At 41.1% G+C, this 21,592-nt stretch overlaps 1 protein-coding gene and 1 long non-coding RNA gene across 3 annotated transcripts; one reads left to right on the forward strand and one right to left on the reverse strand.

Annotated features, from left to right (window-relative positions):
- Positions 1-1,135: 1,135 nt before the first annotated feature.
- Positions 1,136-1,988, forward strand: LOC118496305. Its single transcript, XR_004898851.1, has 2 exons — positions 1,136-1,165; positions 1,700-1,988. It is a non-coding gene; the product is annotated as an uncharacterized LOC118496305 (long non-coding RNA).
- An 8,014-nt stretch (positions 1,989-10,002) lies between these two features.
- On the reverse strand, positions 10,003-18,542 carry slc34a2b (solute carrier family 34 member 2b). Of its 2 annotated transcripts, none has more exons than XM_036007639.1 (13): positions 18,448-18,542; positions 17,856-17,907; positions 17,629-17,760; positions 17,404-17,532; positions 17,070-17,213; positions 16,690-16,801; positions 16,384-16,579; positions 15,358-15,453; positions 13,994-14,105; positions 13,277-13,444; positions 12,297-12,413; positions 12,085-12,209; positions 10,003-10,949 (listed from the first exon to the last, which is right to left on the reverse strand). In XM_036007639.1, exons 2-13 carry the CDS (start codon positions 17,899-17,901, stop codon positions 10,404-10,406), a joined length of 1,923 nt encoding a protein of 640 aa, XP_035863532.1. In that variant the 5' UTR covers positions 17,902-17,907; positions 18,448-18,542; the 3' UTR covers positions 10,003-10,403. The 2 variants fall into 2 exon arrangements, with proteins under 2 accessions (XP_035863532.1, XP_031167794.2); XM_031311934.2 differs by having other exon boundaries at positions 17,856-17,903; positions 18,448-18,519.
- Between the last annotated feature and the right edge of the window lie 3,050 nt (positions 18,543-21,592).

Genomic DNA, 21,592 nt, shown 5'->3' on the forward strand with positions numbered 1-21,592 from the left:
TTGCTGCAAACAAATATGAGGAATAGGCAGTGTTACTCAGTTCCTAACGGTTATTTACAGTGTGGTGACAGTTGTGATGATGTGCACTTTATAACAGTAAGTGTTGATGCCTGGTATTCACGGAGCTGTTATTAGTTAAATAAGGAGTTTCACAGTGTAAACAGCACCACGTGGAGCTCCTTCAGTTAAGAGTGAAGTCTGTATATAATTTGGGGATGTAATAATGATCTCCCTTTTCCTTCTATCTCTGTCCCTTATGTAGTCTGTCTTTCTTTAAAGGGACAGGTCTCCAAATCAAAAACATTGCATAGCCTACTTCTACATGTGAACTGCAGTCTTTGTTAGATGTTTTTTTCTGCAGTTTATGTGGTAGTATTTTCATTGGTATTGCCATTGCTAAATGCTTACATTTTAGACACATTTTTACACTTGTCAATGAAGTTGTATGCTGTGGCTGATACCCCATCTCTATGAGTATTCATGCTGTTACCCAAAACAAGGTCAAATTCATTTCCAGCACTAAAATGTATATGTAAGGTATGTAGAAAAAAACCCAATGTAGGCAGCTTTGTTACAAAGGAATTGCTAGTTAATTTGGAAAACACTGTTGCTTTCTTCCCTAGAGTTAGATATGAATTGATACCAGTCTACAGCTACAGCTGGTTAGCATAAAAACTGGACAAGTGGAAACAGCTAGCTAGCCTAGCGTGTTAATAAGCAAGCTTTAGTCGTGCTGGTAGGTACATTTTTGTTGCCTTTGGGCTGAGCCGGGCTAGCTGTTTCCCCCTGGTTCAAGTCTTTGTGCTAAGCTAAGCTAACCAGCTGCTAGCGGTTGCTTCATATTTACCGTACCAACACGACTAAGTACTGTAAGTTAGCTAATGTTAGCTGTGGTTGTGATTGCTCAACACATGCTATACCGTCATATCTGATCTCACACTTACTGTTACTCATTGACATCATTCTTATCATTTACTGCTATATTATATTGATTTACTGACCATAAAACATTCTGTTATGATTTTGAGTTAAAGCTATAGTGCGTACTATCTGTCTCTCCCATGAGGAATTCTAAGTAATGACAACAACACTGTCGGCGCGTCCACATGATACAAGCCTTACGTGATCGCGCACGCGCCCCCACCCCTCCTCCACACAGTTGCTAGTCAAGGGAGTAAGCCTCTCTCAACAACACGTACCTCCTATGGCGCCATTTTGATGCTAACAAGCCATCACCCGCCGTTAGCATCCCATTGACTGCCATTCATTTTGGCGTCACTTTGACAGAGAATAACTTTACATCTGAAGCGTTTAAAGACTCTATTTGTCCACTGTTTATTTCTAAAGAAACACGACAATGTATAAAAGGCTCCATTATCTTGTATCTCACGTTATGGCTCCGTAGTAGACGTTTTCGTAAAAATACTTACTGTCGCATAGTAGAGGAATTAGCGTATAGTACAGGAGAAGCTCACAGGCAGTTTGGACTTCCATTAGCTGTTTAAGTTGAATTACTAATGTTAACTAGCATTTTAGTTAGCAATAATTAGCCTGTGCCTATGTTATCTCCTTACATATAACTACGCTCTCCGTCTCTGCTAGATTGGGAATGATTGAGATTTCTCTTGGCACAGCTACCAGAAGACTTCCAACTTTCAGACACGTTGCTCACGTCACATTTACATCTTCAAGCCTACAGGAGGACACGGAGGATTAAAAAAACATGATGGACTCTTCAGAAGAGGTAATGTATCTTCACTCGAGTTTTTGCGCGTGAAAGTCACCGTATGACACAATCTTCTGAACATAGTCATACTGAGAAATAGAGAGAGAGTTGTGTGGAGCTGATAGTCTTCATTAACTTTGTATCAACTCATCTGGCAATGGCTTGAATATAACGGACGTGCAATAATATCAGAAAGTTACGCACTAAAGCTTTAAGTCAGTTTAATACTTTATGGCTCAAAATCCAGTGATCCTTAATTGTGGAGAACTAGACCCATATCACCACCAAGATCTGCACATTAGCTCATCTTCATGGAAAATCTGATACTGATAAACATTCTTTTCATTGATTCAAGTTGCATACAATAAAACTATTGTCACCTGAAGTAGACAGAAATTAGTCAAGTGATTTTAAATGATGTAGTGGACTGTCATGATTTCCATTTGATTGTTTGAGTTGATAATGCGTTGCTTACTGTGGCCTTGAATAGTTCATGGTTAACAGACACTTTGACCAGCATTATTACACGCTGACAGAATCTCAATTGATTTACAGCTTTTTCCTCTGTTTATTTTTTTTCAGTTGAATTAAACTGTCACTGAACCCTCCGGGGTATTTAATTAACATGGAGGCACCAAAAAAAAACTTTGACTGGTAGACAAGTTGTGTGAAGAAGAAAAACACCTTCATATTTAATTTATATATTTATTTAAGTCCAACTGGCTTCAGCATGTGTACACGTCACAAAAACACACACAATCATGTCAGTACTATTGATTTTCCACAAGTGCAATTTTAGTTAGTAAACAGTAATTGTTAGTCAAAGAGTTTGATGATACTCTCTGTAAGCATCTCATTTAATTTCACTTCTTCTCTAATGGCAGCTGTAACATGCAATTAAATACAGCAGCCCATTGACATTCCATTCAAACTCCTACACTGTTCACAATGAGGTCCTTTTTATGAGGGTAAGTGTCCGCTTAAACAGAAACAACACACATGGCTGCCCGTAACCTGACACTTGAAGTTGTAGTAGTCTGTGGTTTTATACATTAACATACACACTCCTCCGTAAGGCTTTGGAGCTCCTGCAGAGACATCCCCATCTTGCGCAAGCAATGCACAGGGTCTACCATGGCTGAAACATGTTGTCATTTAGTTATTAAATAGGGATTGTATCCACCCGCAGACCACCCATCTCACCTTAGCTTTAAAGAACTTCAGAGACACAATAGTAAAATAGAGGGATTACATATTGTTAGTGTTCAGGGCCTTTTTTGGCAACCAGCCACTGTGCCAGGTGGATTTTAAAATCCACTAGCCACACAGGCTTTTTACCAGCCTTTATTTTGCCAAGGTGAAATACAGGAAATGCACGAGAATCGTTTTTGAACTTGTTAAGAATACACAGGGGTGGCTGTGGCTCAGGTGGTAGAGCGGTCGTCTACCAATCTGAAGGACGGCGGTTTGATCCCTATCCCTGCAGTCCCATGTCGAAGTGCACCTTGTAGGGCAGCCTCGGCGGTGTGAATGGTGAAAGGCTCCTGTGCTATGTAAAAGCACTTTGAGTAGTCGTTAAGACTTCAAAAATGCTATATAAATACAGTCCATTTACACTGAAGTACTGTCAAGTTCTTAACGAGATCAATATAATTAATGACTCTTAGAATTCATATTTTGTAACTTTCTATTCATTGATTTCACAGACAGTTATCATATATTGACTGCTCCTCTGAGTCCACAAAGGAGGAGCAGACCCACTCCTCTTTCTCCAACTAACAACTAACAGAATATTCAATTCTCATTGGCTACCCGCCAACGTGGCAGGTGGATTGACAGTTTCACCTGCCAGGCAAAATTCATCCGCATTTGGCACTCACTGTTAACTTCAGGCCCTGTTAGCATTACATCAGTAGCTGCTTGTTATATTCATGATTTAGTTTTTATGTCCTTCAATCACCTTGGCAAGGGGTATTGTTCACCAGGTCGCTAGATAGGGTTAGGGTTAGGGTTAACCCTAACCCTAACACTCACCATAATAACACACGCACACACACACACACACACACACACACACACACACACAGGTATGTTAATAGATGTTACTGCATTATTGTCCACTGGCAGCCCTTGGGGCAGCCAGCAATAGGCTGTTAGCCTGGGCCGACCAGAGGGCGAGGCCCCTGGAGGGGAGAGGCTGCCTGGCGGGCACAGGGATACATTTCTTAAATGTAAAATATGTGTGTAGATTTTTCATTTGAATGTAGGCGAGTGAACAATAGCACAATGTGAAATAACTCAGGAATGTTATCAGGATAGGAGAACAAGCTCTTTTTTTCCATAGTGTCAACATTTTTAAATGATACAGACCCAGAAACCTGACTGAATGTCTCAAGGTCAGAATACCACTTAGCCTAAAAATGTCAGCAGCTAATACGAGAACTGAATGCACTGCGTTCAAACTGAGTGCATCTGAAGCCTGCAGGGGAAAACATGTATCACCACCCACATTGCTAAAAGTAAGCTACACTGTATGCTGAAAAGTGATTTTGCCCACACTGAATAAAGGTTGACATGCTTCTTTTGCAAGTCTACGGGCAGTGTGTACTGCTGTTCACTTAACTTGAAATAATAGAAAAGTAAGTGGGGGAAGCGACCAGTCGGTAAGAGTTGTTCTCGGAAGCTATTATTTACTGGAGTCAGTTTGTACCACTGCAGAGCTGGTGTATGTGTTCAGGTGTTGTTCTCAGAATTGATTCAGTATTCTTGATAATTGTGCGAGCCTGCAGACATTGCACCTGCAGGGTTTGGTGAAGGAAAGATTTTGTAGCTCTGTTGGTAGGTAGGTTGCTTGTTTTGCAAGATATGTGGACACCAGTCCTCCAAACCATACAACTATATGGGTTGTTTCTTCCTACCCTCTAACGCGACGGTTGCGGTTTTGAACGTAAAGATTGCAGATTTAAACACGTCTCTAATTTTGGGAAACGGTTGCAGTTTGGTTATGTTTAGGCACAAAAACTACTCAGTTTAGTTTAGAAAAAGATCATGGTTTGGGTTCAAATCATACGTTACTTCACTTTCAGTTACGCACTTGACGCACAACGGAACGTTCCTAAAGTTAAAAAAAACTCGCCGTTCACTTTTATTTTCAAACAGGAGTCAAACCCCACTCTCCTGGGTGAAAGTCCTGTGTTATATGTACATTACTCCTGTATAATTACTACGGCCACTTGCGGGCTCCGTCACTACAAACGTTACCGTAATATAAGTCGTAATTGCTGCTTGAACAAACGACATATGGGAGCGTTTTTCGGGGGAGGACAGTCTCTGTGGACAACACTTCATCTTCCAATCAAATGCCTGCCTTGTTATCCAATATCATTTCACACTTCTGTCAACTGTCAATATACAAAATCTGAATGAACCTACAACTTTTCAAGTGTACAGGAAGTGAGCATTTTCATATTTAAAAGATTAATTTCAGGTAGAGTATCATTAGTCAATTTATCATTTGGCTTTGCTGCATAAAAGTCAATAGTAGTCTTTTCCACATTTTGACTTTTCATAGCAGGATAAGCAAACGTGTAACTAACATCAATGATGGCTCCATTTCATTAAAGTGTCCCAGTATGTCATGTAAGTGACCTAACTTGCACAAAATCAGGGCCACACGGAATCACGTCAGCAGATGCAGAATTCCGCAGATCTTAAACAAATTTTAAAAAAATTATAACAATTTTTATGTTAACAATGCACTCACTAAATTATGCATTCACTGTTTAATTTGCCATGGGACAAAAACACCTGCTGCTCATCAATGCTGCCAAATGGGTGAATGTGATCACTAAATATTAAAATATTACAAATGTGTTGAATTCTTGCGCCTCCCTTGGGAGGTGTTCCAGGCACGTCCAGCTGGGAGGAGGCCTCGGGGAAGACCCAGGACTAGGTGGAGGGATTATATCTCCAACCTGGCCTGGGAACGCCTCGGGATCCCCCAGTCGGAGCTGGTTAATGTGGCTCGGGAAAGGGAAGTTTGGGGTCCCCAACTGGAGCTGCTACCCCGACCCCGGATAAGCGGACGAAGATGGATGGATGGATGGAAAGGCCTAAAAACATAACCGTGTGCTGAAAATAAAGCCACTGCAGACTTTACCACATTCCAGCTGCAAGAATCTTGAGAATGAAGATCTGATTGTGTCCATCACTTACAGTCGCCGTATGTCGTCACTTGACGGTTTGCTGCTGTGGACCTTCACTCGTCAGCAGCCAGTAATTACACATGAGCATGCCTGCTGCTGTTAAACCATCAGTGCTACCGTTAACAATCAGATTAAGTCGGCCTCCCAACAGACTCCTGGCGATGTGTCTGTTAGTGTCATGAGTGAAGAGATACACTGTGTCACCTACCTTAAAGACACTTGGACCTGTGCATTGCCATGAATGTAAATGTAACAAACCCATTAATCTTTAGGACATGTATGCTGACTTTCACTGTGACCATTAACACCTTTATCATTCTTATCAGTTCATGAGGTTGGGTGACCTCATGTAATTCCTGCAGCAGAGCTCCACCCAACTTCAACCCGAGCAGAGGTCTGATCAGACGTATTAAATGGAAAGTCCTGTGTGGGCGTACAGGACCTTTATTATGTGGTCATATATCTGGTTTATTGTCCATCTGCATGCATTGGGCAGCGCTGTTAATAATTGGTTGAGAGTTCCCTGGCACTACTACTCAATTGATCATGAACACGGTTAAGTGTAGCCATAGTTTTATAAAACAGCCTATTTAATAATTTAAGGATAATGTAGAGTGAGCCGGTAATTATTGCGAATTAGAACCCCGACAGGGTTATGCAGGACTGCCAAGCGGAGGGGTCTTGAAGCAGCCTGAAGGGGTTCTAATTTGCAATTATGACCGGCCCGCTCTACATTGTCCCTCTTATTACACGGCTACTCATACAGAGGTTACCTGCTGATGATGCCTGAGTCCCGGTCGAGGCGGTTAACTCTACCGCTGATGAGCACCGCTCTCCAACTCGTCAAATACTGACGCTTGGTCAGTGGCTCTCAGCTTCAGATACCGACACAAAAATCACCCTTTAGGGCAGGAATGTCAAACTCAACTTCTCTAAGGGCCACACTGCAAATAGAGAAAGAGTCATATATGCCAGGAATGTCAAACAAGCGACAAAACGTCATAAATAGCACCAAATGTTTTGACAAAAAAATTCCCAAAACATCTGAAAAAACATCAAAAACGTTGACAAAAGCACCAGAAATACCATCAAAAATGACCATAAAAGCGCCAAAATCGTAGGAAAAAGCAACAGAATGGCAGAAAAGGGATATTTTTTTAAGGATAATGTAGAACGAGCCGGTATTTATTGCGAATTAGACCCTGACAGGGTTATGCAGGACTGCTCAGTGGAGGGGTCTTGAATCAGCATGAACGGGTTCTAATTTGCAACAATGACGCTCTACATTGTCCTGCTTATTACACGGCTACTCATACAGAGGTTATTAGGTATTAGTACTTTTACTTAAAGTGCTCATATTATGCTCATTTTCAGGTTCATAATTGTATTTAGATGTACCAGAATAGGTTTACATAGTTTAATTTTCAAAAAACACCATATATTTGTTGTACTGTACATTCTGCAGCTCCTCTTTTCACCCTGCGTGTTGAGCTCTCTGTTTTAGCTATAGAGTGAGACATCTCACTTCTGTTCCATCTTTGTTGGGAGTCGCACATGCTCAGTAGCTAGGTAAGGACTACTAGCCAGTCAGAAGCAGAGTATGAGGGCGTGCCCTGACAGTACCTAGGTAAGGACTACTAGCCAGTCAGAAGCAGAGTATGAGGGTGTGCCCTGACAGTAGCTAGGTAAGGACTACTAGCCAGTCAGAAGCAGAGTATGAGGGTGTGCCCTGACAGTACCTAGGTAAGGACTACTAACCAGTCAGAAGCAGACTAGGGCGGGCCCTGACAAGCAAGCTAGTGTGATCCAAAACAAACCCGCTTCAGCCAGTAACCATGGCTTCGGCTCAGCCGTACATGTTTGAACCCGAGTCTGATCCCGAAACGCAGGCAGAACAACCCGAACCAGTTTCGCAACCTAGACTGGAGCAAGACCTTTCAGAGTGTTAAGTTATTTAAATGTTAACAAAGTAGTCTTTCATACGTAACGTTTTAATTCTGCTAGTCTCCTAGACATGCAATACAGTATCATTTGTTTCATATTAATATAGGTTTACAGTATTTGCTTTAAGACATTGCTCAATATTTATATTTACTCTCTCAGTATTGTATTTTATCATTGCATAAAAAGTGCTCTACAATTCTCCATCTTTGCATACCTGAAACGTATCTGTGGTTGAGGTAGAAATATGGCACATTTCACAGGAACTGAAGATAAAACTGGGTTACACTTTACATGAACTCCAGCATCTAACACTGTGATAACAGAAAACATATTTTGACACCAGCATGGCACATGCATTATAATCAGGGCCACACGGAATCTGCAGATTCCGCAGATTTTGAACAAATTTAAAATAATTTAACAATTTTTATGTTAACAATGCACTCACTAAATTATCACCTGTTTAATTTATTGTGTGACAAAAACACAGGCTGCTCATCAATGCTGCCAAATGGGTGAATATGATAACTAAATATTAAGATAATACAAATGTGTCGAATTCTTAAAAGTGTTATCACTGTGAATTATGTAATAAATCATTCACTTGGAATGGAAACATGGAAACAACGCAATCAAAGCTGCAGTATACGGCGGAAAGTCTTTCAACATTGTCTTTAATCAATTACTTAACTGTGTCAGCATTGTCCACTGTCCCAATAAATGACTGTTTGAGATAATTAAGTAATAAATAAATAAAACAAATTATGTGGTTACAGCCTCCCTTTGACTTGAACATAAACCCAGGAAGGACAGTGTCCAGGTACAGCAGCGTGGGTGATGGTGTGAGGGGGGGGCAGATACTTTGATTGGACTCTGGCCAGATGGACAGTACAACAGTACATGCAGGTTACTGGCTGTATTAATCTGGGATTATTTGTACCTTCAACCACAACTCCAAACTGCATATAGAGTATTTCAAAATCTATGGACTAACAATTGCTTACCAAATAAATTTAGAACTAAGAGCTACCTGGAAAAGAAATTCTCTAATTATACAGTGGGTAGACTTTGATCGATGTTATTGTCTGAAGTCACAAACTTACTGTTCAAAGGAAAAACAGATACAAAAGCAATAATCTTTTTTTGCTACAGGAAGTAATTTTCTCCTAGCACACTTACAGGAAACCAGTGAACATTCCTGATGTATCATGTGAACACACACATAACCAGAAATGTCTGAGTTGAATATCCAATGAACTGATTAAAATGTAGTCTATATATCGACAACGTTTCATTTACAGGATTGTTCAGGTGCTGCTGGAAATTCGGCCGGATGTGCTTCACTTTCCTGTTTCTTTGTGTTGGCGTTCTAACCTCCAGAGGATTTGTGAGGACTATGGTTAACTGCTCCTCAGATCTCTGCAGGGTAAATCCAGACAGCTAGCTAGACTATCTGTCCAATCTGAGTTTTCTGTTGCACGACTAAAACTACTTTTATACGTACACGTTTCACCAAAACAAGTTCCTTCCTGAGACTATTTTTCAACGGTACCGTCATTGAGTCTGCCACTTAGCGCCGCCCAAGACGATTGTGATTGGTTCAGAGAAATGCCAATAAACCAGACCTTCCTCCGGAGCGCTGTGGAGGTAGGTCTGACAATGCGAGACTAATTAAAATGACATATCAGTAACTATATGTAACTTCAACTTCCCTGCCAGCAGCGGGGAGACCGTGGGGTTAGCTAGCTAGGGACCGGGTTGGGCGATATGTATACATTTTTTCAACTGGCCACTGTCAGCCCAGCAACCGTCAGCGCACCACCTATAGTGTATATAGCTGCCATAATTGGGGAATAAATATCCCTGGGGCAGCTTCTGGATCTGCCCCTGGCCACGTAACCAGTGACATTTCTCGGTTAGGTTAATGTAGTAGTACAATGTTTTCCTCTGAAGGAGAAGTACACAGCAAGTCAGTAATATACAGTTGGGTTGCATATTAAGTGGCTTGAGGGCCTTTTGTAAGCAGCAGGTTCTGAACACACTGCAGGCACTGCACTAGTCTATTGAAAAGTGATGTACTGAATGGAAAAAATTGACAAAACTGCGGTTTAAAAATAGGAATTTCTTTAATTTACAAATATTATAGTCTTAAATACTGAAGCATAACACATATTTTGAAATGCTGGTTCGAAATTGAAAATAAAACCAACAATCTCTTACACATACCATAAAAATATAAAAACATGTCATAACATTCGGAACCACCCATAGTTAAGTCATAGCAGATAGTGAGTCTGAACAATAAACTGAAAACATTGTAAAATAAACATCACATGGCCAGAAACAGCAAGTTCATTCTAACGTGTCCAACCCTTGTGTTCTTATTCTCCACATGGTGGTGTTTACTACAGTGGTTAGCATATAATCCAACAAAGGAGAATCATCAACATACCACAACACAAGAGGTGTGTTACAAATACATTATTGCATTGAGTATAGCCTCAAGATACACATTTAACTTGATCATATTAAAGATGTGTTGCTTTAACAGCCTCCGTTGTATCCTCATCTCTTGACATGGCTGGATTATCGTACATCTCCAGACTCTTCTGGCTGTTCCTCCGAATCTTTTCGTCCTCCTTTTTCCTGCAGCACTTGCAGCACTTGCAGCACCAGCAGCAGTGTTTGCTACAGCAGCCAAAAACCTTGGTCACCACCTTGTCCCACGGCGCCATGGAGTGCAGGGGCCGTGGCAAAAAGTCCCAGTCACGGAGGAACTTTGGCAGGTAGCGGGGGCAGCGAGACTGCATCATGTTGACAATGATCACAAAGACGACCAACACAACGATGGGCACGCCGACGCCGACCAGGACTTGCCAGCCAGCCAGCGACAGGCCGAATACAGACAGAGGTAAAACCAAGAAGCACAGGAAGAGGTAGAAGACGGCAAACCAGCGGTACTTAGCCGTATGGTTCCCCAGCCCTCTGGCCAACCTTATGGGCAACCGCGTAAAGGGGATTGGATACCACAGTAAGATCCCCATGATGTTGAAGAAGAAATGGCAAAGTGCAATCTAGAAAAACAAAACAGAGATGACGGTCAAACAAAGCTATCACTGTCAGATATCATAGAAAATATCAATCAGCGAGCAATGCTTTGAGTTAAAAGCTATCAGCATGCTAACAATTATAATGCTAGCATGTTGATGTTTAGCAGATATAATGTTTACAATGTTTGCCTTAGTGGTTTAGCGTGTTAGAATGCTAAAGTGTGCTAATTATCAGTAAACAATTAGCGCAGCTGAGGCTAATGGGAGTTTTTAGTTTTGATGATGGCACTAGATGATTCAACATTCTATTGTACCATTTTGTAGTAAGGGTAAATCTGATGTATCTTTCCAATTTACTTTATTTTACATATTTGGATAAACCTACCCTACAAGGGGATGAAGGTTATTCAGTTTCATCCTCTGGGGACAATGAATATCTGTACAAAATGTCATGGCAAGCCATCAAATGAAGCTCAGCATAAATTCTTTCAGGAAGACTTCTAAGCTTTCATTCACCTCTCTCTCTTTCCTAAACTGATCAGCTGAACTCTTCAGTCAAACCAACCAAAATTGGCCATGAATTCCATGAGCCAATCACATCATAGCATCCCTGCTTTAAATCTGCTCTTCTCTCTGCTGCTGTCAGTTGTAATTTCGGGCAAATCGTGCAACCCTCCTCCACCCCATTCACCTCCAGTCATCGTCATCCACGGCACCCTAGGTCCCCCTCTGGAAGAACGCTCCTATACTTCCATCCAGTCTTGAGGCTCTTTCACCACCACCAGTGTCTTGACTCCATCAGGGGATATGCCTACTCTTAGCTTCTCTACCCCTTATAAAATTATTTACATAGCGATGGAGTCTAATCGTCAAAGACTGTACATTTCAATATCGTGTGATGTGATGAATACATTTATTTATTCTTTGCACCTTTCAACAAAGTCTCTCCTGATTGAAATAGAAGTTAAGATATTTCACTAAAAATAACAAACATTTAAACCTCATGATTGCCCTCGAGTAAGTCAGGGGATCACCAAAGTCAGTAGGATTCATCCTCTGGGGACCATGAATGCTTTTTAATAATATTGCCATTCACAGACCCACGCTGCTAGCATGGATAAAAACAGCCACATAAGGGAAACTTTGTATTGCATCTTACCTGCAGGGAGTTGGAGAGTGTTTCTCCAGGGCTAGCCATAGCAGCAAGTATAGCAGTGGTTGTCGTACCAATATTAGACCCCAGTGTCAGGGGATAGGCTCTCTCCAGGCTAATGACACCAATACCTGGTGAAAGAACATTGACAAATCATGGTGTAATCAAAAATAAAAATTAGAAAATACAGCTAAACCAATATGTAAATGATGCCTTACCAACTAGAGGAGTTATAGCTGAGGTGAAGACGGAGCTGCTCTGAACAATGAAAGTCATCCCTGCTCCCACGAACATCGCAATGTAGCCGGTAACCCAGGCGAAGGGGAAGGGGAAGTCTGTAGTCAAACAGAAACATAGAAAGCGGGCAATAAACCTGATGAAGTGAACACAGTGTTAATGCACACATTACCACCTCACGATTAGAGCAAACGACTAGTTTTATCACAACAGTATTGTGTCTCCATCACGCAGCAGGACTGATGGATCTGGAGGCGAGCCAAAAGCAACAGGGAGGCTGTACCTGTGTCGCCCATCAAGCATCCCTATGGAGAGCTGAAGGGCTGGGTTCAAAAAATCGCTTTTTCCGATTTTAATCGAATTTCGTTTGAATGATCCAATATGGATTCATAAAATCCACAATTGATCCTTGTGTGTATTTTATGAAACTAGAAAAACCTAAGGAATCCATGGGTACAAACTATTTAATGCTAGCTTGTCCGGAAGTGGGTTAAATGACCAAAGTTAGGCTACATTTTGGCGAGGGAAAAACTGGCATGGCCATTTTAAAAGGGGTCCCTGTGTCACCTCAAGATATCTGAATGAAATGTCACTCAAAAAAACTCACTGACTGTAGAGTTGCACTTAATTGTGTGTTCTTGTGAAATATCAGTACATTAATGTAACTGCTTTGGGGTGAATTATCAATGTAAACAATGAGACTTTTAATAATGCAGCAGGTTAGTGGGAAACTTGTACAATTGTAGAATCTCTTTCATATCCAAGCTAAATTGGTTTTGCAACTGAAATATCTAATCAATATTGAATCGCAAAAGTAATGGATTCGGGACGTTATCAATCAGAATGGACTCTATTCGTGAAATCAGTGCCGATACCCAGCCCTAGAAGGCAGATGTGCTGACTATCAAACAGGCTGGAGAGAGCATGTTAGCAGGAAATTGTTGCTATTTTTTTTTTTTACCCATGTTGAGCACCTTCTTGATGACCACGGCCACCTGTCCCTTTAGCATGGAGTTGAGCAGCTTGACGATGAGGATGAGGCAGGTGCAGAGGACGAGCAGAGACAGGGCCAGGAGAATGAGGCCCACGGCCAGGTCCGGCAGATTAGCATTGACAAAGATGTGTTTGCCTGCAACAGACGGTCAAAGAGATGATTGACATTTAAGCGTCCACTCTCGTCTCGCATTATGTCGCAGCCAAAAATAGCCTCATGTGCGTGACTCACTTTAGAGCAAATCTTCCTTTGATAAATTGAGATGATAGCAAGAATGTTTTTTTTTTTAAGCGCTCAAGACCAGTTTCTGATGTAATCAAATTGAAAAAGTGGAAAGTGTTTTTCCTATTTCTAAAGCCAAGCACAAAAGCATTTACTTTAACTGGGGGCAGAATACTTTGACCATTTTATGGTCATGTGGCACTGGTGCTTTAACGAGGCAGCGTGAATAGACGTATTGAGCAGGTAGACGGGTCAAGGGAGGGTATTAGCTGAGTCACTATAACGACTCAAAGGTAGTCATTGTCCGGACATCAGAGGTTCTGGATGAAGGAGGTTGTTGTGTCTCATATATCACTGAGCTTCAGTGGATCAGATGCTCCTAATTGCTTTGTAAATGTTCTTTTTTTCTTTCTTTCTTTGAAAGAATTCACTGATAGTATTCACTGATGGAGGCACGCTTACATTTCTGTTGGTAATCGGTCCAAGACGAGTTCATCTGGGTCCAGGTCAGGTTTCCTTCCTCCCAGCAGACTGCACCAGCAGTGCAGTTCTCCACTGTTGCGTTCCAGAAAGTCTAAAAGCCAAAAAAATAGTCCCGAATGGTTTCTAATAAAAACACGCAGAATCTTTTAGCGTTTTAAAAAAGCTTCAACTTTGTGTAATTTCCCCTCAGTCTCCTTGGCAACATTTACATTGCTACGTTTTTTTTTTTGAGCCAAAAGCGATCTCCGTGCACACTCCAGGAGAAGAACTAATCACCGTTTAAACTAACACACCCAAACCGCATATCTCATCAACATTCCCGTATACTGGGCATGCACGTGCCGGGGTCAACAGGAAGCAGCATGTTTACTCCGCCCGTTGCTGGTAGTTGCCATGGTTACGTTAGTAGCTTAGTCTCAGAGAACGAGAGTTAATTTCCCAATCAGGCAGCAAAACATTGGCGTCAGTGTCGGTGTTACCAAAGGTCTCCATTTGCGGTCGTTGAGACTGCAACACAACCCCGCAGATTCCAAACCATAACGGGGTCAGAAGTGATTTCAAATGTCTCCGGTTTAGAGGCTCTGAAACGCCAGAGCAGTGTGAATGCGAGGTGTAAATGTAGCAAAAGATATTCATTTTTAAACCAAAATATAGCAATGTAAATATAGCCTCTGACTGGACCGGCAAATAAATGGAGCAAAAGTTCTATTACTGGGGAAATATCGCCGATCATTCTGTGAACTCTACTCCAGCACAGTGGAAGAAAGATAGGTTTCCAGATTAGTAATGCTGTTTACACCAAATCCCTACCCTACCTATGTTATGTAGCCTAACTTAAAAATAGTAACATCCAACAGTTTTTGCCCCTTTTTAGGTGGTGGGAGTGAAAATGAATCATACTCATGTCGGCTCTACAGGATGACTCTTTTCCTTGGCAACTTTTATGTTTTTCCCAAATGATGTACATATTTTTAGGCATTCTATTATCAAATATCTTGAAAAATAGTGATTCCCCCCCCCCCCCAGGTCTGGGCTGAGCCTCGAATGTTTACAACGTCTGGCTCCGCCCCTGAGCAGCAATAATTAAGAAGTCAATGCTGCCATAATAATCTTTAAATTATCATACGTAACATTCCACCTTTTATGAAATAACACACCTTCAAAGCATGATCTAAGAACACAATCACTGTGGTCACAATACAACAAGGACAAAATCAATCATTAACAGGAAAAAGCAGCGGTAACCACAGCTTTATCATATGTTTTTACTGCTACTGTGTTATGGTCGGTGTGTGGCAAACTAATAATTTATGCACGTGATGCAGCTCTTGTTGCTTTCTTACCGTGTTAGTCTCTTTTTTGCACCATATTTTGATCAGACTCTTGTTTCTGGCTGCTGGGTCACCGGTGGCAATGCCAGTGATAACAGATTTGTCCAGCTAAAAAAAACAACAACACAATTTTAAAGACATTTAAAAAAAAAAGGGTTCTTTATGGTAATGTTGCATATTTCTTGATGATTTCAATGCCACTGACTCCACCCAGGGTTAGTATAGTGAACTAAAACTCAAACCAAAATAAGCAGTAAAAAATATTTTTGTAAAATGAAACTAAATAAAAACTAAAACCTTAAGAAAAACTAAAACTAAACTGAAACTATACTGCCAGGTTAAAAAGCAAAAAACAAAAATTACAATAAAAATGAACGCAAATCATGATATTAACATTCCAGGAAATGGCGCTTCACATGGGACACTAAAGTAGCACGAAGATGAAACATTAAACTTCATGGCTATTCCTATATAGTTCTCCATACCTGTAATTAGGGCTGGGCGATATGGAGAAAATCAAATATCACAATATTTTTGACCAAATACATCGATGTCGATATTGTGGCGATATTGTCGGGTTGACAATTGGTGCTTTCACAAAATATTTACACAATGAGATTTGTGATAAATAATCATCAGTAATGTGGATATAATGACTAAGTGGGTAAAGGCAAACAATAGAACAGTTACAACAGTCTGGTAAGTTCAGAAAATGACATCACTTTACTGTAATGCAGCCTTTAAAACCAGGAGAGACAACACTTGTGCATATTACGATATCCAAAATTGAAGACGATATCTAGCCTCATATATTGATGTCGATATAATATCAATATATTGCACAGCCCTACCTGTATTTTGTATGTATATGTAGCTACATACATCTGAGATATCTGAATATACTGGCCCTTAACAAAAACAAACTAACACTACTGTAAAACTAAACCTTTCTGAAAAAACTAAAAGTAACCTAAAACTAGCAATCACACTCTGAAAACTAACTAAAACTAACCTAAACTGTAATAAGCTTGACTCTACCTGGATGATGGAGTTGGTGAGAGGGTCAGTGATGACGTTGAGCAGGTCGGGGGCATCCTCCCCGCTCTGGATATTAAAGGATTTGATTATGAGGTTGGTGAGCTTGTACAGAACACCGGTGGCGACTTCCAAGGGCAGAAGAATCAGCACGGATAGCCAGTTGAAGAAGTCGTGGACCGTAGCGCCGGCAAAGGCCCTGGAAGTGAAGGAACACGCTCTTGTATGCACCAGACACTGTTTCTGGAGTTATTATTGTACCGCAGCATTGTCTTTGCCCTATCTTTATCATTACATGCTCTGATTTACCTGCGGAACTCATTTCGGTCTCCTGCCTGCATCATGGCCACTATAGTGTTGGTGACAGATGTTCCGATGTTGGCGCCCATGATGATCGGCACCGCAGACTGAACGTCCAGCACTGCAGAACAGAAGTGCCATTATATTAATGTGTGAGACACTATAATAGGACTGCAACAAACGATTATTTTCATAGTCGATTAATCAACCAACACCAAAAATGTGTCTTTCGCGATATTTTGCAACCTTTGGCGATGTGGTTGTTGCGCCGGTTGATATTGCGATGGCGATAAAAAAACAATATATTGTGCAGCCCTACACTACAGCTCCATGCACGTGTCTGGGTTGAAAGAGTCAACTAATACAAGTGTATGTACTACAGTACTCACATCCAGAGGACACCATGCTGACCACAATAGAGGAGGAGGTGCTGGAGCTCTGCACCAACACTGTGACTAACACCCCGATCACCAGCCCAGCCACAGGATTGGACAATATGACATTGTCCTGGAAGATGTCACCAGCAGCTTTGCCTGCACACACACACACACACACGCACACGCACACGCACACGCACACGCACACGCACACGCACACGCACACCCTCAGCAAATTAAATAAGTAGCACTTTGTTGGACCTGGCATTATCAAGTAATTAACTAAATGTGCAGTGATGGGCGGTGATAAAGATCCAACATATTAGATGTAATTGTGTGATTTTACCTCCGACCAGCTGGAAAGCAGAGCTGAGAACATCCAGCGAGCAGATAAACAGGTAGAGAAGTCCCAGCAGCGTAACGGCCTTCAAAATACCAGTCAGCACTCTCATAATCTTCCCTTTTGTATCCAGCTCTGTGAGAAGAAGAAAAAAATCCACAGAGTACTGAATCAGAGTCAGGTTTTGTAAAGGTGTTCTCACGCTGTGCAGAGAATGAAGAACTGCCTCACCTGACCACTTGATCCCAGTGTCTTTGAGCTCTGGGAGATCCCAGGGATCTTCTGCATCTGGATCCTCATTCACCAGGTCCACGGTGGAGTAAGCCGGCAGGATGGCCACCTCTTTAACCGGAACGTTGTCATCTAATGCAGGGCAGAGACGAGGGGATGTTACAGAAAAGGTGGCAACAACGCAGTTTGAGCAGGTTATTTAAAGTATGCAAGAGAAAAGGACATACCAAGAGTGGGGGAGGAATCAGTCCCCACTTGTGGTCTTGGAGCCATGACTGTCTGGGAGAAGGGGATTTACGATAAATTAATAAAACAAGTCAGATATACATGTCATTATATTATTGGCAAAATTAGAAGGCGCATGTTTACTAGTGGAGCAAAAGCTGACATTGATAAAGTGGACAATTTGTCTGTGCTATCAAATGTGCTATCTTTGCAGGTCACCTTTTCAAAATAAAATAACTATTTTTAAAGCAATCATTTTAGTCTACAAACAATCTGTATAATAGTCATTATAACACAATGGAATTATTTACTGGCAATAGCCTCAACTTGACCACCTTTACAGTTGATCCAGTAGAACTAAATCTCCAAAATGACTGTGATAAAAAAAATAACACACACACAATTACAAAAACAAAAACTTATCACTAATTCAGCTCTAAGATAACTTAGAAAAACTACATATAACACATTTCCCCGCGCTCCCTGGATCCTTAAATTGATTAGACAGATTTCCTGGATTACAATCACTTCACATGTGACGACGTGGCCTCTCTTCCACATGAGGAGAACAGACGGTGATGGCTGAATACGCACCTGCGTGCCGTGGAGCGCTCTGAGCGGGGAGAGGGACGCGTCACCTGGCCTACCTGTTGCTCTCTGCCAGGAGGAGGGCTGCTTTTATAGCGCGGCACACACACACACACACACACACACACACACACACACACACACACACACACACACACACACACACACACACACACACACTGCTCTCAGTTAAAAGGTCGCGCACACGTACAGAGTACAAGCGGCTGTGAGGACGGTGCATCTGTAGGATATGTGGAGGTAAAACCAGTGAGATTATTTAAGGAATTATGAGAGGATGGCTGGAATTGATTCCACATTATATAGGCCTAGTGTTGCATAGGGAAAAGAAATCTGACACTAAGTACTTTATTTTCTCAACAATAACATATTGGTCGACTTAATTAGAGTTATAGCTAATTAAGAGCTAAATAGATACAACTCTCCTATATGTATAGTCTCAGCCACAGGTACAGCCAAAGGCACAGGTAGTTGCATGTGCATGATACTATAGTGAAGTCAAGGAAGCTGCCCCCTTGTGGTTGTAAATGTAACACTCAGCTGCATTTCTTCTGATTTCTTTCTCAGTAGTGGGGGTGGCAAGAAAAGTTTTTTGTGTTTTCATAGATTTTACCAGATATTTTAATGTTTAAAATGTTCTGTATTTTCTGTTTATGTATTTTTTGTAAAATACTGGATACTTCAATCCAGAGATCTTCAACGTTTTTAGGCCAAGGACCCCTTAGCTGAAAGAGAGACAGTAGTGTAGAGAGACCCTCAACTACATGTAGCCTATTGTATAAAATGAACTTAACTTAAACTGGGCCAGAGGGATGAAAATGGATGGCTGTGAATCCCAGGGGTGATTCTAGGATCAGACCTTTAGGGGGGCTCAGCCCCTAATGAGACACGGATACAGCTCCTTGCAAAAGTGTTTATCTTTGCTATTAGAATCATTTTAATGTATCTTTTCAGACATTTAAATTTTTGAAAAAACAAACTTTCAAAACATTACTTTTTAAACATAATTTGGCAGCCCCCCTGCACTAATCTGAGGACCCCCTGTTGAATATCTCTGCTTTAATTAATTGAACAATATGAGAAGGAAAACTAATCTTTGGCTGAACTGCTCATAACACCTGTCCACACAAAGACCATACACTGTAATGAGGGGGTCACAAATATTATAGAAATTATTATTATTATCGTTTTTTATAGTTGTGAATCACTGTTCTCCATTATATTGATTCATTGTTGGTCTTTGCAAGTTGTCATTTAAAACAACTAGCATAATGTATAGCTCTAGTTGTATGCATGATCCATATCCACTATCTTCACACAGGCCTGATCATGCATGTGCGCGCACACACACACACACACACACACGCACACACACACACACACACACACACACACACACACACACGCACACACACACACACACACACACACACACACACACACACACGCACAGACACACACACACACACACACACACACACACACACACACGCACACACACACACACACACACACACACACACACACACACACACACACACACACACACACACACACACACACACATGCAGACATTTATTGCTGATCATTTAGCCTGAGCTGAGTTCATAGCAGAGATATGGCTGAGATATGACTGTAACAATTTAGTATATTACATCTGAAATAAATGGTGTGTATTTAAGTCAACAAGAGCGCCTGTCTCCACAATATCATCTGTTGAGTGTTTGATGGTTGTTTATTTGTGCTTTTGAATGCAACCTGAAACAGTCAGAGTATTATATTTTTATTCTGCTCATTCGCAGCTCTGTTCCTCCGCTCTGTCTTTTTTTAAAAGAGTTGGGAAGCCAACAGCAAATAACTTTACTTTTACTGGTATCAAACCAAGAGAAAAGTCCTCCCCTTGTCCTAAAATGGTCATTAATCGATACCAGAGAACTTCCTTGTTTTATGAATGAATATATACTGTATGTATTTGACCAATCAGCGATAGTCATCCCTGCAAATCCCACCCCGAAGGTTCCTGTACTTTCTGAAAGTACCTCCGATCAGGGGCATTTTGGGGGCAGAATAAAGCCCTCCAGAACTTTATTTAAACCCTGGTCCCTGTGGTTGAAACACAACAAGTTCCTTTAGAAGGTTCCTGGTTCCGGGGGGAAGTTCCTGTGCTAATGATTAAGCTAGAATGATGTTTCAGTTACTCCCAAACCTCAATAGATTTAATGCTGCACTAAAAAAGAGTTCACTGAGTTCAACTTTAAAGACTCAAAGCACTTGATAATGATGATGATACTACATATACTTGGGACTTGCATGGGTATTTCAGCAAGACATGCACGCACACTTTAAAGATGATGTTTTCTTCTGAAATTGAACTCCAAAGGCAGCCTTTCCACATGATGCATTTAACCTAGTTTGGTCACCAAAGTTTTATGTGAGATACACTCCCTAGATTTAAATCCCTCTGGGCCCTTAGCTGCATGTCTGAAAAAGCCTGTCAGACTCATCTTTTACCCCTTTTATCACTGAAAGACCCAAGCTTACAATAACACAACATACCAGTTATCTATATTAAATCCAATTACTAATAAAAATAACTGCTTTATTATTTCAGTTGTTGTTGTTGTTGCTTAATTTGCCTTGAGGGATCGTAACCTGATATCTAAGATATCCTGCATACAGAGGTGGAAAGTAACGAAATACATTTACTCACGTTACTGTATTGAGTAGTTTTGTTGTGTATTTTGTATTTTTCAAGTAGTTTTTGAAATCGGTAATTTAAAATGTACTTGATTACGTTTTGAGTGAAGTATTATATTTCGCTACATTACAAATCCCATCCGTTACTGAGTAAAAAAAAAAAAACTCTGACTAATGAAAACCATGGAATCACGCCCGGAACCACTACAGTGACGAATGATCAGCATCTAGGCTGCCTACCAGGCTCCAAGTCTTTCTGTAGGAGAATGATCAGCATCTAGGCTCCCTACCAGGCTCCAGGTCTTTCTGTAGGAGATTGAGAACGAGTTGGAGGTGGATCAGGCGAGTGACGATGGTTCAGAGACTGTTTCAGTAGAAATGCTGAAACATCGAATTCTGCTGCCCAAAACGACGAAAATCCTTGGCCACGTTTTTC

This window comes from Sander lucioperca, chromosome 11 (genome assembly GCF_008315115.2).
Source record: "Sander lucioperca isolate FBNREF2018 chromosome 11, SLUC_FBN_1.2, whole genome shotgun sequence".
NCBI lineage: Eukaryota > Metazoa > Chordata > Actinopteri > Perciformes > Percidae > Sander > Sander lucioperca.

Excerpts from the sequence above, each read along its gene's own strand:
- slc34a2b (XM_036007639.1), bottom strand. The coding sequence starts at position 17,901 with ATGGCTCCAAGACCACAAGTGGGGACTGATTCCTCCCCCACTCTTG. Across the intron at positions 17,761-17,855 it reads TGATTCCTCCCCCACTCTTG|ATGACAACGTTCCGGTTAAA; the intron begins GTATGTCCTTTT and ends GCCCTGCATTAG. Across the intron at positions 10,950-12,084 it reads CACTCTCCAACTCCCTGCAG|ATTGCACTTTGCCATTTCTT; the intron begins GTAAGATGCAAT and ends TTGTTTTTCTAG.